Genomic DNA, 16,786 nt, shown 5'->3' on the forward strand with positions numbered 1-16,786 from the left:
TATATTTGCACACATGAGAAAAAGAAGGCTACTTCGATAGTAAATAAAAAGTAAAAATGTAAGGTAAAGGGCCATTTAGTAAACTGTAATCTAATTCCAATAGCTAATTAAGATGCACTGCAATGCAGAAATTAAATCTGACTTTTTCTGGAAGACCGCAAGGTCATAACGTTGCTCCATTTCCAGGAACCGTAAGAAAGCATATATAAATTTTCCTGATATTTTGGTTAATTATACACGTGTGCGTGCACATGCACACACACACACACCAAAGAATAACAAAAAGGAAAAAAATAGTATTTGCCACAACAGCCAGAAATGGTGGGCAAGAGAACACACAAACTAGACAACTCCTAACATGGCTAGGATAAAAACCAAGACAACTAGAAAGAGCAAACATCCACTGAATTTGCCAGGATTATTTTTCCTGAACTTTAGTTGTATTTTGCTTTTATTTCTGAAGACAGGAAGCAACTGGAAATGAATGGAGCCACTTTTAAAATACTGGGACTACTACAGCCAAAGACAAAACACAAACCAAAGGAGAGCTCAAAACTAAAGCAAAAAATAACCAGATCTTTTGACTTGTTTTCATACTCTGTGATGATATGTCCTAGACCTTTTCGATGTTGGTTTTAAAAAAACAGCATTTAAGATTCAGCAGAAGATATGCAATCCAGAGATGTCAAAAATACAGACAGGAATAAATTATACAATATTTTATGCAATTACAAGGACCGTCAGATTGGATAAAATGTACGTAATTTTTAAGTGTCTTCAAATGATACATATGGCTAAAATTAAACTCCTGATTGCATCAACCTAACATATTTGGTGCCCGATTCTGCAATTTGTGTGCTAAGCACTAATTCACGCAGTTGCTCCTGTGGGCTTCAGTGGAGCAACCTGCCGATGAGAATCCTTGGAGGAAGAATGGCAGCATTGGGCCTAGATAAATATTTGCCATGACTTTTAAATGTAAAAAACTCATTTGGCGTAGAAAAACCACTTCAGCCTGCTGCAATGCCTTTGAACTAAAGTAACAGATTCCATCTCTAGACTGAGAGCATTTATGACACATTTGAATTTATTTGCCATTTTTCCATGCAAGCTACTGCTGATGCCAGTAAATTTTTAAACTCAGAAGTAATGAGATTGCAACATGTCTTTTAGTTAGAACCAAACCATATGCAAGCCTAGACAACTGGCAGAAATTACACTCCAATTCTTTTAACAGGGATTATCTGGTGCTGATTCAGAATAGGTCAATATATCCTCAGGTTCAGTACGCATTTATGAAGCTGCATCAGGGCAAAGTACGAAAAGGGAGAGGACGAGTTTTTCAGCTGGTATAAATCAGCACTGACATCTACGGAGCTACTTAGAGGCACATCAGCTGAAGCTCTGGCCCACAGTCATCAGAAACGTACAACCATCATTCACTCCATATGTAAAAATCTCAGCAGTGGAAGTGCAGAGTGAAAATATAATTGACATCAGATAAAGAGCTGCTCTGTTAGCTCAGTTTCTGATAATGCTTTTCCAGATTGTGTGGTCTAAAGCAGCTTTACAATGTGCTCTATACTGCATAGCTTTGCAAAGTACAATATTTCCTTACAGGCAAGGATTACGGTACATTAATAATTTCATTGGCATGATCAGTAAAAAAGGCATGATGATAAAAGCTTTGGGAGTTTATCTGCATAGAGTTATATTGGTAAAGGTCTGTGGTTAAAGGGTTTGCTCCTCTGTGCGTGCATAACTACACTGAAATCAGTACTCCTATAACCAGTTTACACCAGCTGAGGAATTCATACTCTACCTATGTCATAAATAAAGCATATATGTCGCTATCCACTATTCACTTCATTCATAAATTCAAAGGTAAATGCCTCCTGCCAGCGGGTCAAAGCTTCTCTGTGTCTGTAACTCCCCATTATTGTCACTGAAGTCAACGGTGGTTTCCCTGAGCAAGGGCTGAATCAACATATGGTCTAGTTGAAGAGCAAGTCTGCTTGCAGTTACTCCAGCATGTGTCCAGAGACCTTGAACTAATTTCAGAAGGGCGAGTGCTCAGCCAGAACAGAAATGTGAGTAATTCCATTGAATTAATTGGGTTATTGCAACTGAAGTTCTGGCCCAATAAACTAAACTCTGACAATGTTATGCCATTTTCGTTACCCAGATTTTTCTTTGATAAACAGAGCTCAGCAAGCTCCATAAGACTTGCATGATTGCCATATGACAATGGAATTTGGTCCCATGAATTCCAAAAACTGAGCCAAGTTACTTTACATTTGCTTAGCTCAAAATTTGGTCCATTGCAGTTACCATTGTCCATTAGAACAATGAAATTCACTTCAGAATCTGAGTTTCCTTCTGATTCAGAGAAGGAAATATCTTAGTAGAAATCAGTGCTATTTCTGCTTGATGGGTTTTTCAATGGAATTACAACAGGGTGACACTCACACAACTGTAAGACCATATCCATCAGAGAAACCTTACAGAACTTGCATAGAGGGGAACCCAGTTAAAATCAAAGAAGAAAACAAGTCTCAAACAGCTGCATCATCCACTCACATGGCTTTTACCACTGGCATCAATAGGACTCAGCTGGAGACCTGTAAGCACAAGTGGTTCTGTGGACACTACAATTTCAATTGCAATTCTGCATACAGTGAATATTGCCTTAGTTTTATGATATTCCTGCATGCACCACTTCTGTCAACTCATTTGGCGTTCCCAGATGTAGTGCAAGTAAAAGTGAACGCTCACATCCAAGTCTCGTCCACAGCTGCAGGGGACCAAGACTGGGCTGAGGGCTCAGGGAGCTCTGTGTGGCTCCACAACTTGTGGTAGGCACGGGCAGGTCTTTCTGTGGCCTCTCTCCAAAGCACTGCATACACTTATCGCTACTTGAGCTGGCCGCTGGGTCCCTGGGCTTGGTCCTTGCTGGAGTTTTAAGGGAAAAATATTTTAACTCTATGGTGACTCCAGGGCAGTAACAAGCATTAGCTCTTTGTGACATGCGGTGGCATCCTGAGGTGGATTAAGGAACTGGGTGGGACGGTGCCATATTCGGATTTTGTAGGATCCCATAGTATAGGCGTCATTTTGCAGGACATATCAAGAGTAATTAATCCCCTTCCCCAAGTAGCACACACGGGTTAAATTCATAATGCCAGACCACATCATTCATAATTCACATTCATAATGCCAACTTGCTCCAGTTTCTTTAAACCACTCTTCACATGTCTACCATTACCTAAGATTATAGTGTAAACAAGCTGCCTGAGATGTTGCTACATAGCCTGTGGTTCGGGGCATAGCTTATTTTCATAGTATTTGTGTTGAAGTGCCTCCTGATGTGGCCAGGTTACATTTTCATCTGATACCAGTTTTATGCAGTAACTCATCTGCACCTGAATTTGCTCTCATTTCTATTTGTAGAGCCACAGGATCCCCCAGGCTGTACCCAAGACCTGAACTCTTCTGACTTCAGCAGCTTCCACCATAGGTTAAAACTGGCATGAGATGATCAGAATCGCTGATCTTGGAAGACAAAAGAAATAAACAAAATATCTTCGAAACAGAATGGCTGAAGTAGAGCTACTGAGTTCATCATAAAGGCAAGTCTGACAAGAGTACTGTGGAGGAGACAGCTGCTCTGTAAGTTACACAGGAACATTTTCATTCGATAGCAGGGAGCTTTGGATAATGAAGGACAGCCTAACTGATCTTTTAGCCTATACATATAGGCTACAAAATATCAAATGATATATCTATGTCACTATATCTAGTGATCTCTCTCTCTCATTAGACAATACAGAAAGCCTATATGCATTGCTGTGTATAGTGGTCTGGTTATACCATATAAGTCCAAGAGGAGTATTAGAAACAGAGAAATCGAGTCCTCCCAACGTTAACAAGAGTCATTCTATTTGTACTTATAAAATAGTATGTAAAGTAAAGCTGGAAGATATCCTAAGGTCAGTGGTCTGGTTTCTCCCCTTCATCTTCTGTGCCTCACTCCCACTGCGCACTGGTGAGGCTGCGGAGATGCTGTGAGAGTCTTTGCATCGACACCTTGGTCCAGGGGCCTGCCCATGTAGAGGTCACCTATACACTTGATTAAAAATGGCTAATCAAATTTCCTTAGTGAACTGTGAAGTATTTTGCCTTTCTTAAAATTTGAAGACACTGGTCTATCGCAGATGAGCTAACCTTCCAACAAACGATACCCTGATACCCTGATAGTTTTGACACTGACTTCAGGAACCAGAGGACCAAGATGACAGAGTTGTTGCTACTTTCTATCATACGTTCATTGCCAGCAAGAAAACAACAGATGCAAGCAGAACTACAGACAAACTACAGAAGAACATTTTAATAATTCTGCTACCACTCCGCAGTGGTAAGAATGTTTTCTCTTTGCACCTCTTGCATCTTTTTTCCTGTGCTATAAAGTAAGGAGCACAGACTTTTGTTGCAAGACTGCATTCAAATCCATACATATGTGTACACACACACACACTTGCTTCAATTTCATATATAATGGAGTTTTTCCTGAACTCAAAGCAAAAAATACCTAAGTAAGACTTCTTACTAGCCTCATTTTTGCTCTTTTAAGTTGCACTCACCAAACTAATAATTGGATTTAGACAGCATTAAATACTGATTAAACCGCAATGAAAACATTTCTACCAAAGCACCTAAACACTTGTTGTAATGGAAGACCATCATAAAATCTGTGAAATTAAAAAAACACAGAAATTAATGTCCAGATTCAATTTCTCAGATTTTGTTTCTTTAGGAAGAATGAAGGTCTCAATCTTTATGCTTAAAAAAATTCCCACACTGATATTAACAGACCTGCTCCTGTCTTTCAAAGGAGGTAATTTATAAATCACAGAATCACTAGGTTGGAAAGGATCCACAGGATCATCGAGTCCAACCATTCCTATCAACCACTAAACCATGTCCCTCAGCACCTCATTCACCCGTGTTTTAAACACCTCCAGGGAAGGTGACTCAACCACCTCCCTGGGCAGCCTCTGCCAGTGCCCAATGACCTTTTCAGTGAAAAAATTTTTTCTGATGTCCAATCTAAACCTCCCCAGGTGGAGCTTGAGGCCATTCCCTCTTGTCAATGAGACAATATATATATGAGACAATATATTCGCAGATGAACTAGTTAAATTATCTAAGTCCAAAGACTATGCAAGAAAAAGTGAAAGTAAGCTATAAGGAACGAGCCTTGAAAGTTGACCCCAACATTGTCAACGAAAAGACTGTAAGCTAAAGCAGAATGACTAAAAAACTAGAGATAAGACAAAACAAAATAAAATTAAATAAATTAAAAAAGCACAAATACCGAGCTAAACCTGGCTACCCAAACAGCATGAGCGATTTGTCCTTTGTAAGGAGCCAAAGGACCATAGCCGAGATCAGTGACCAAAGGGACATGGTCTAGGGGAACATGGCCCATATGAGATACATTATCTCAGACCTTCCTTTCAATCCCTGCTCTGCAGGAACCAACACACATCACATGGCCAGAGATACTCACTGCACTTAGAGCAGGATATTCTGCCTGCACATTGTCAAATACTTCACTTAAGACCTGCTGCTGCTCTTGAGGTGGAGGTTAAGTGCTATGCAAATGCCTCGCTTGAGCACTTAGAACTTTGCTGCCCTTGGATCTTGAACTGATGGGACTCTCAAATCCTTGTTTTCAGACGTTTACTGGCATGCTCCCTTCACTGCTGAACTACTGATATTTCTCCAAACCTCCTGAAGCATGGGACAAAAAAGACAATCTTGTCAGCTCTGGCAATTTTTTAATGAAGCTTGGTGTCCTTGTTAAATCCCAGCTGCAGAAATCACAAGACTACACCACTGTCCCAGTGTATTGCTATTAAAAACAAATGTGTCGTTTCTGGCCTTTGGCATGCTTGAAAAATGCCTGAAAACATGCCATGAGTTCAGTCTCAAAGCTCAGTATCCAGAAGGCAATACAAGAACCATAAAAGTTTATTTTAAAAAACTCCATGATTTGAAGCCAATCTTGCAATTTTTGGTGCTTGGTTCATGACTTTGAATGCCTGAAGTGGGCAGCATTAAGAACAGACATAGCAAATAATACCCAAGCAAACACATGCTGCTTCCCCATGGACTGAAACAAACAAACAATCTCATTTGATTAACTCTGCTGGAAGTAATATTTTAAGGGGTAAAATGATTCCACAAAGATGACATGTTGGCATTTGAAATGAGATGAATATAGTGCCTGTAGAAGTGCAATAATCCTTAATAACTAACCCAAAAGAAGCATCATCCCCAGGGATAAGACGGTAATTCACTCTCCATATTTAATTTGTTTCTGAGCCGCTTCTGAAACAAGACTGCTAAATAGTAAGTTGGCTTGTGATCCTAGATTTGACTGCTGGACTTATTATAATCATCCCATTGATTCAGCATGCATTTCAAACTAAGTCACAGGATACAAAATCAGGTGGGCTAATTCCTTAAGCTGTTTAAGCAAAAGATTGTGAACAGGGGGTAAATTTAGAGAAAGGAGTCTGTTTACTGCAAGCAACAGGGGAAAGATAATACATCGTCTTTACCGAGTGAGTACAGATAACTCTGTGAACAGTCTTCCGTCTGAAGATTGTATTTCAAGAGATATCCATCCTTCATAAATGCATGGAAATCTAGGATTTCAGTCTACATTAAAGGAACAAGTGACAACAATGCACTTAATTAGACTAAATAGTTACTGAATCCTGCAAAAACAATGGAAAACTCTGGCTTATGACAAAGCCACCCCAAAACCGCTTCATCTCAAGTACTCACTGGTAAAAAATAAATAAATAAAGTACTTCAAGCGTTATGTTTTCTCTAGAATAACAACCCCAACAACCACCTTTCATCTACATTTCTGATTAGTTCTCACTGTTGTGGTTTTATTCATTAGCTACTGGGGCCAGAATCAGTGTGACAAATGCTGTCAGATTCACATTTCAGCCATGTTACTCAAACCCTCAGAGAACAGATAAGGGTGTATTGACCACTTCAGGAACAGGAATGTGCAGATAATACAGGATGTGCATGTTCTGCAAATGTCCTTTGCAGACAACCCTAAACTGGATGATTTCTCTAATGATGCACCTTGGCTACATTTACAATACAGTCTTGTGGAACAAAGTATTAGGAATTATTGATTTTTAAGAAAAGGTAGTACTACAGGGAGCTAATATACAACAGCTACAGTAATGTTTGTCTTAAATGTGCATTGGGCAGAGTCCTTAAACTGCTCTTATTGCAAATATCCAAAGCTTGCTCTAAAAGTCATAACAGTCTGAACCTTTTAAATGCAAATTTGTCCTATTTATCTGGTCACAACCCAATGAGTAGAATCCAATAACTCACCAGATTAAAGGATATACAGGATTATATAGCAGAAGGTAATTGCAATTAACTAATATCTGGATGGCATTTAATACACATATTGTATTATTTCAATGAGATGAGACAGAATAATATTTACATTGCTATGAGCATTTTCGGTTTATAGAAATGGAATTTACAGTTCAGTAAGCTATGCAGGCGTTATATCAAGAATGAGATGAGACCATTTAGAGTCTTGTGAATTATTGATATAAATTCATTTTGTTTTGTTTCATGCACCAGCGCTTCTTGCAGTGGCACCAGTGCAGTTCATAACGGGAAAAAAAGAAGAGGAAAGAGCAAATGTGAAATGGTGTAATTTATTCACAATTGCTTTGAAATTCTACCTGAATTGTCTCATTATTATTCACACATTAGAGGAATGGTCCAAAACATGACAGCATCAGTAAACAGATGCAGAGCTTGGAAAATAGGTAATCTGACTGAAGTATTCATGGTCATTATTAAACGAAGTTATATTGCTTTTTGGGTAAATCTGGTGATTTTATTTAATTTGACATTGTTTTCAAGATAGCAAGATAATACTGTTTGTTTCTAATGCTCTGAAATGAACAAAACAGGTGAAAATTGATGCCACATGGAATTATAACGTTTCAACAGTAGCTGGTTAGTTAAACTTCTAGAGTGTTTCATGAAGAATCTGCATACACTTAATAATGGACTTTTACACACAATATCAATGCTTGGAGCATAGCCGTCCTGTTAAAATCTGCTTTCACTGAGTCACTATGCAAGGAGAGATTGGTCTATGACGAAAAATCTTGGATAAGTATTTGTTTGAGACCAAACTCTAGAACAGAGAGAAAATTCACAGATTTAGCGTAAGAATGGTAGATAAGATTATGAAAGCTAATATTTTGAAATAGCCTAAAAACTGCAATAAATTCTGCTGCCTACGAAATTAAGCCAACAATAAACAGGAAGAATGGAATATCAAAACCTCATTGCATAGTGTGTCATCATTCTTTAATGAGGCATTCCTTCAACCTTTTACCTCTTAACACCTTTGGTGATCTTACATTAGGTATCTGTAAGATATTCAATGTTCTCTTTTAGAGATTAAGCCTATAGGAAGTATGAAATCTCAGGAATGTATTGAGTTAGGTAGTGATGCCAGAATTAAATGTCAAAAAGGTTGGATCAGGTTCAGAAGATGATTTTGAATGAATAGCTATAACTTCTACTAATTTATTTCAAAAGGGACTTCTCATATATTCCCTCAAATATTTAAGACGCTTCGTACTATTTCTCAGGAATCCATATCTTCTCAAAGTGCTTTTTTGTTTTCACTTGAAGGCAGCATGGACTTAAAACAATACTGCAGGGAATGTACCGTTCCATAAAGCACATAAGGATGGCAGGATCCAGGAGACACAAGGCATAGAAAATTGTTGAAAATGATTAGATGGTACAACACATACTGCTCTTGAGTCATAAAGTTCCATTTATGGTGACTTCTACTTCCAATAGATAGGATATTAAAAAAGGCAATAAAAATGAAGTTACATGAATAAACTTCCAGAAATGAGTGGAGTTCCACCAGTGATCGTCTCTGCGCTGGTAGAGGTAGAAGAATGGGGATGTTATGAACTGGGTAGCAGTCACTACAACAAATGAGCCTCAATGCGGAGCCAGTGGAGTCCTTGGCGAACGTAACGAACCAGATTGGTCATACTGCTGTGCTGTGTTAAGGGTCCCATCACTGAGTCCAGGTCCACAAAGAATTCTGCAATACACAAGAAACAGAAGTCATTGTTTCAGGCATTGGTACAGAAATACATGTATCACCATGACTTGCCACTCAGCAGCAGCAGTGCAATTAGTAAATTCTCAAGATGTTCTGCACATGAACACATCGTCAGCTGTGCCCTCTTCTGCACATGACAAGCTATCTAGCCTGGATCTTGCTTTTCCCAACCATCCATTTTCTGTTTGCCACTGCAGCAGTTTTGGCCCTCTGCTAATACCACTGCAGAGCCCAGGGGATGGGGGAGGCTGGGAGGGAGAGTAAGAGGAGAGAAGGAAGACAAGAGAGGGAACACAACAGGAAAATAGCATCTAGGAGATGGGAGCCTGTAAAGGGAAAGAAAAGATGAGTAAGGCCTCTGGGATCTGGTGTTGAGAAGGGTTAACAGGAGGTCACTGAACAGAGAGCCATAGTTAGCAAGCAACACACCGGTTTACTTTATGCCACGGTTAGATGCGCTCTGGGTGACAGACTAATCCTGTTAGGGTCAACAGACCTTTCCTAATTGCTTTTAATGGAGAACTGGTTTGTGTCCTCTATTCTCCCACAGCTTGTCTTTTTGCTCACTGGGGTGCAGACATTCCCACATATACAACACTTACACTATATTTAGGTGAGAGGGAGCCCGCTCTCAGTTAAAAGCCCCTCATTGCTCAGACAACGACCAACAATCACAACGACTGGTGGCTGAGCCCTTACATTCTCACTCTATCTAAAATCCAGTGCACAGCATTCTGCCAGCTAACACTTTATTGGCTGCAGTTCGGGAGAGCAGATGCCAGGTACAAAATCATTATCAGTACTTTCTTCAGCAAGTAAGTGCTGCTTTGAGGTCTTCTATCCAGGTATTGACAGCCTGACCCTGGCCAGCTTGGGAGCTACAGCAGTATCACAGCACAAAGTGATTTGGCTGGAGGCAAGCATAATGAAAGCTTAGGGCTATCACCAGTTGTGTTAAGATGCTGCAGCCAGCAGTTACTTTTAATCTTCCTTCCTCTGTCTTTTATTCCCTTCCTCCAGCATAAAATCAATACATTTAGAAGTGAAATAATGCACTGCCTTGCTTGCATTTTAGAGATCTCATTCTACGCTCAAATAAATAAAAATTGCTTTAAACACCGAGAATTCACCTTAAAGTCTAATTTCAGTTTTACATTCCTTGAAAAAGCTACAAGCACTGAAGGCACTTATTAAATTTATATGTGAAAAAAACAGGCCTTTGTCACTACAGAGCTGATAGTTTTCTACTGTAGAAAAAAAGTGCTTCTATCTTTGGAAGCTTAAAATCATCTGATTTTGTAAAGTCAGCTGAGAGTTTGATGTTATAAATGGTGAACAACTCTCTAGGTGATCCAACACAAACCAGCCCATGGGTTGGCTCTGGGAAGGCTGCAGTTTAGCCTGGCCTCCTAAAGATGCAGAGTTTATGACAAATTCCATCTATTCTCCCACACACTCTAAACTCTACTGACCAGGGGAAATTCAACTAGAGGTACATGGCAGTATGTTTTGGCTTTTCTATTCAAACCAGATCAGCTTGGCAGGTCACCGTTCTTGCTATGCCTTTTTATTTTAATGGCACATCTTTTGTCAGGCTGACAAGAAAGGCTTCTGTCTCCTGCTCTGAGCCAGCTGGACATGAGTCAAGTCCAAACTGGGAGTGTGCAGGCATACTTAGAGGAGCACAAAACCCAAGCTGACAGCCATGGATAAGGGGAGGCTGCATAGCTCCTACAATGTGGAAAAAATCTCACGCACCTGCATGGGCATGACCTAAGAAATATCTACGACAGTCCCAAATGCAAAGGCTCCTAGACTTTACAACTATGGGGCCACATTTTTACACCCGTCTCTATTAGCTCATCATGGGCACGTTGTTGGGCAAGACACCCCAGAAAAGAGCAGAAAACAATGAGAGCTGACCACAAAAAAATTACAATAACAAAAAAGGTTGGTTTGTTTGTTTTTGAAACCATTCTTATCCGAGGGGAGAAAAAAAATGTTCTCATTTTTTTATGGTGAACTGACTGCCCAAGCTCCCAAGAGAGAAGCCAAGGGATCTGACTTTTACCTGGGACTCAAGGCAGGGTATAGGGTTTGTACCTATCATGTTTGCTGCCATGGAGCATTTTTGAACTCAGCAGTGAACCAGAGCCTGGGCACTGCGATGGCCAGTCCAGCTGGGAAAGGTGGATTAGTGATAGCTAAGCGGAAAAGGATGAATCCTGTCCAAATCAGGAAGATATAGGTGTTTTGAATTATTTCAGGGGTGCAGATGACATCTGCTAGAATAATTACAGCTAGATTTCATGAAACACTGTAGCATTTTTCAAGTAAAAGACCTGCAGAGAACCACAGCAGTTCTTATATACTTTTTCGTTACCCCATGAATTTTTCAAATTGCAGATAAATTGTGTTTAAGCATGCAACTTTAAATCCACTATTTAATTAGAAATGAGGTATCTTTCCAGACAAAATGTGAAGACAGACATGCTATAGCATGTACAAAACTCTGATCTCTCTCCAATGGTTTATAATACTTAAATGAAATTTGAAGTAACACGAACTTTCCATTTCTTGTAACATGGCTGCAGTTTGTGAAACAAGATATAAAAGAATGGGGCACAATGCTAGATGTCTTGCTCATATGAGAAACTCTTATTCACGCATCCAGACCCACTAAAGTCAGACAGACTGCTCATCTGAATAAAGATTATTCCTATATGGCTTTGCAGAATTGGGTTTATTTGATCGTAAATCAAAGAGAACAAAGAAGAGCATGGAGGGGGGGAAAATGCAGAAAGACAGTCAGCAGGTTTTTTTCTCATTCAGCTCTAGGACTGATAACAGCAGTGGCTGGGTACATTTTCTGTCTGCTGGCTGAATGCCTGAGCTATTTTGATTCAATACCAAGTAGAACATTTAACAACTCCACAACACACAGGGCTAATTACAAGATTATCGCCATCTTTTTCTCCTATCAGAGCATCCTTCTGCATTCCCATTGTAACATTCTGCAGTACATTTGACTGGGAATCACTTTCACATTCTGTGAATATGGATGCAGCTATGGAAAAAATCCAAAATTACTCCACTGCTACTAAATTAACCGGTGTGAACAAAGACAAGAAGCAGTGGGGAGGACTGGACCAAACGTCTATTATTGTTCCTCATCCAGGGAAAGATCGTTATGACCCACCATTCAGATATAAAACTCTATAAATCTCAAGCATGGTTTCTCTAAATCAGTGGAAATTTGCCACTGACATTAATGGGAGTAAGACCAAACTGCATACCGTGAGCACATTTGTCAGGACAAGTCAGACATCTGAAATCTCAGTATAATTTAAGAGAATGAGCCAATTCACGATGACAATATTTCCCAGTTTGGCTCTGCACCTCTAGTGTTAGAAAAAGCTTTGTCAATGATTTGTGTAAGCCCAAAGCTGGAATCTGAATAATTACATTATCACAGGGAAGTTCACAGCTGGCCAACAGTAGGCCAAATTCGTCCTTTAGTTACATCTCAGCCACTTCACCACACTCGCTATAACCCAGTCACACACTGCTTGCCAAAACTCCTTTGAAATGACTGTGATAAAGACTTAGATTTTGTTGTTAGGAATAAATAACCAGATCTGCAATCCAGCCATAGGAGAGCCAAGGTCATGGCTTTCAGTGGACATCTCCTAATCGGACTCCCTGCATAAACATAAAATCTAATGCTTGCCTATTATCCTAGCTAGCATCTGAATAGTTTTAAACCGGTTGACAGAGCAGTATGAAAATAACCTCAGTGCTCTACAAGAGGCTGAAACTGTGAACGAATTTGCAGACTCAAAAGCTCTCACCACTTGGGTGTCATGTTCGCTAAATTATTTGCCAGCTGCTCTGATAACCCCATGTTCAGCTTGCGTTACACATCCCCCTCTGTGCTTGACAAGAGAAGATACGCATTGGCTACAGTGACCAAGCAGGCAGATTTGGTCTGTTTGCTCAAGCTGTCACAGTTGTGCTCTTAGATGTGGTGGTTCTGGGTCCAATTCTCAACAACGCCTACAAGGAGAGAAAGAAAGCTAAAGCCGATAAGCCAAAGGGGACAATGAAGAAGCTGAGTGGGGCACCTTTGTTCTCCTTAGTCAGCTTGTCAGCCATGTCCCAGTGCTCGTAGCTCCGCAGGACATTGTTGGTGATGTTGACGTGGCTGGCAGCCATGTGGTGGATGCGTTGAGGGATGGTGATGGTTCCCGCCAAGGAGGAGCCGGTGGTGCCCGTGTTGCTTCCAGCAGAGCTGACAGGGGATGGGCTCAGGGACATGGGCGATGGTGTTTCTGTGCTCCTGTAACAGGTAAAAGGAGGGTCAGTGCCCCTGACACACACCACTTCGTTGCCATCCTGAATGCACTTGAAAAATTACTCTGCACCCCAGTCAGGGGAGAATGTGCAATAGTATGTCCTGGGTTTATGAGAAAGGAGAGCTTATAAACTGGGAATGATTGAAAATAAAAAGGGATTTAATTCTCCCTATAAATGAACCTGTTATTTAAAAAAAAATCTATCATACAAAAATAGAGCAATCTTTCAGAGAAAGAAGTATCTCATAGCTGTAATGATTTTTCTACCTGCTGCCAGAAACTGCAATGGCAGTTAGAAAACACTCAATGTGCAATATTGGCTTATTATCAAAGCATTTTGTGGAAACCACAATGACAGTTTGCTCCAAATACAGTCACCACAACAAGTAAAGTGCAAGTCTTAAAAGCACCCTGCAGAGCAGTATTAGGAGCTGAGGGTACCGTAGGATTATGAATATCTCTATAGGATTCTTTAAGACTGGCTATGGAGATTTGTTTCTAATTGCCTACAGTTCATCCGCACTGTTTTGTACAGAGCAGTGTTTTAAGTTACCTACTTAGTGCAGCACTAATGTTCTGATATAGATTTTCCTTTAATTCTAACACCAGCAATTAGGAATCACCTGCTGGCTGCAGGCAGTGTGGAGGTCAGCACAGCAAGCTCATGTTTAGAGCTGTGCAGCACTGAACATTCACATACAGCTATTCTCTTTGAAAATTTGTTTCAGAGAACAAGATTAAGGGTTCCAAAAATCTCTTCTCTTGCCCCCATTTGGAACCACTTACCTAAACAAATGCATTCGATTTGCTGTGGAATACACTTGAAAGGCAGGGCTGAGATGCTCCCAGCACTCTCCGCATGAAGCAAAGGCACCAGAACTCTCTGGACCAGGATGCTGCAACCCCTCCCTCGACAGGCAGTCACTAAAGCCTCATGCTGTGCAACAGCATCAAGCACTCAGACTCATTATGGGCCTGACCCAAACCCCAGGATAGAAAGGCTCCTCCTGTTGGCTTTACAAGCCACCAACAATGGTCCTGAACATGAAGCGTGGGCACAGACCTGCTGTGCTGATACCCTGCAGGTGCTGTAGGACAGACCACCACCATGGCACAGATTTCAGCTAAAAGGCATCTATGGCAACAGCTTTTGCTGCAGACTTTCCAGTGATGCTCTGCTCCTCAAGATGTAATGGACTCTTTTTTTACAGAGCTAGAGACCATGTTAGTTCAGCAGCTAGTAGCTTTTTACACAACTTATGTGTTATAGTTTAAGCATATCCTATGGGCACAAACGTTTTATTTTTAAGTCTCAAAGCATCCTGCTTACTTGACACGCCACAGTATCTTTAATGCACAGAAGAGCTGAACTATACTAGATTAGGTCTGGGAGCAGTTAAAAATCATAAGTATCTGAGGGGACCAGAAGTATTTTGCTAGAGCCACTTACAACAAGCTGACGCACTTCTGCCAAATAAAGCACATTGTTCATTGGATTTACCCTGTTGTGCACAGCCATTATTACTGTGGTGAGTCTATTAAATCTCTCTATTTCGTTCTTTCTGTCGCTAGAGGTGGGAAACATTTCTGTAATGAAACCAGGGAAAATTTGTTTCATTGCCAGCCTGGAACTCAGTCCAACTTTCTAGAGGTTCACAACCCTTTCAAACAAAAGCAGCCAGAAATTCCAGTAAGCCCAGCTGAGATTTTGATGGTTTGAGAACCTGAGCAGACTACACTTCATGGCAATGGATAATTTTTGCTTTGTTCAAATCAAGATTTAAGAATACCCTGCTGTCTCCCCATTCTGAACCAGGCTGCTGGTCTGTCTCCAGTGGTGCCATACCGTGATGGTGTTTGGTCTCACCTCTGTGGTGTGCGACTTCTCTCCCCATCTGGTACAAATTTTCAGAGCAATAAGTGGAAATTGTAGAGCCAGTAGCCCTGAGAAAGGCAGAGCACATGCTGCCGGGGAAGCACTAAGCCTGTGACAACCCTTGGGGCCACTGGGAGACACGCGAGATATACAGCAACTCTGAGCCAGCTGGAGAGCTTTTCTCCAGAGACTGTATACAGAACAGACAGAAGACCCAAGTGTGGACTGTAGTCTTTGTGTGTTGGGTCACACGTGTCACAACTCCGTTATAAGAAGTCCTTGTCATATTCAGTTATTCTTACATGTCAAGTGCTTCCTTCTCTGAATAAAAGACAGAAATGTGCTCTTTCAGAGCTTCACTCCCTTATCTCTAAAGTTAGTGGGAAGAGACTGACCAGCTGGATGTTATGTTAGAAGTGATGCTGACCTGAATGCCGGGTTTCTGCTGCCTGCATTGTGGCTGGACAAGAATTTTCTCCTCCAGTCAAAATCCACTCGTTCTAAATCCCGGGCACCTAATCAGCTCCTTTAAATAGCAGGGGAGATGTCATCCCCTGCAGAGCACACACTTCATAGGAGTCTATTATAGGATGGGAACAAAAGGATGACTTCTGTTCCATGGAATTTTTAGGTATAAGCCACTTCCTTAAGGAACAAAAGAGGTGTAATGCTCCAGCAGTCTATTGCAGCACTAAAATTTTACGTAGACTTCACTGTACTTTTCTTGCAATACAAGGTTTCACTGACATTTAAATGCCTTAAAAAACTGGCACATATTGAATAATTTAAATTAGCAGTTGTTTTTCCAATCTTAAAATATATTTTCTGTATTTCATCACTTTAGTTTGTGTTATAATCTATACCTAAATATCTTTATACACACACATTCAAAATAATTTTGTGTATTTGGTGTGTGTATATATACGCATACCAAAATACTTTGTATTATCTAAGACAATATTTTCCTTTAAGCAAAATGTCATTTTTTATTTTTCAGTGATTCAGGATAAAGTCTATTGGAGAACTTAAATATTTTATGTGCTTAGCTCCAATCCCTCCTACAGTTTTATTACTTTGTTTCTTTATTTGGTTCCTCAGGAGTAATTTCTTCTTCTGAACCACCAGAAAGAGACCATTAATAATAATAATTTTCATGTAGAATTCAGCCTACTCGAATAAAGAGGGAAAGAAAGGTAAAGTCCCACTCCTTTGTTTTACCTGTATCTGTATGTGAGGCCAGGAAAAAGAAGCAGGAGAAATGTGTCAGGTGGCAATAGACATTGCAAGACAAAGGCAAGGTTGCAGCAGCAATGCACCTTCATTGAGCAGCAGATCATT

The 16,786-nt window shown here is 40.3% G+C and overlaps 1 protein-coding gene across 2 annotated transcripts in view; it reads right to left on the bottom strand.

The window, feature by feature from the left end:
• Positions 1-5,409: 5,409 nt before the first annotated feature.
• AFF2 (ALF transcription elongation factor 2) overlaps positions 5,410-16,786 on the bottom strand; it is a 326,439-nt gene continuing 315,062 nt past the window's right edge. For both annotated transcript variants that reach the window (XM_069868041.1, XM_069868040.1), the window contains exons 20-21: positions 13,342-13,556; positions 5,410-9,196 (exon numbers count right to left, since the gene is read on the bottom strand). In XM_069868041.1, coding sequence (XP_069724142.1) covers positions 9,075-9,196; positions 13,342-13,556 — 337 coding nt within the window. In that variant the 3' untranslated portion in view covers positions 5,410-9,074. The remainder of the gene's footprint in view (positions 9,197-13,341; positions 13,557-16,786) is intronic.

The sequence above is a fragment of the Phaenicophaeus curvirostris genome, chromosome 13 (genome assembly GCF_032191515.1).
Source record: "Phaenicophaeus curvirostris isolate KB17595 chromosome 13, BPBGC_Pcur_1.0, whole genome shotgun sequence".
Lineage (NCBI taxonomy): Eukaryota > Metazoa > Chordata > Aves > Cuculiformes > Cuculidae > Phaenicophaeus > Phaenicophaeus curvirostris.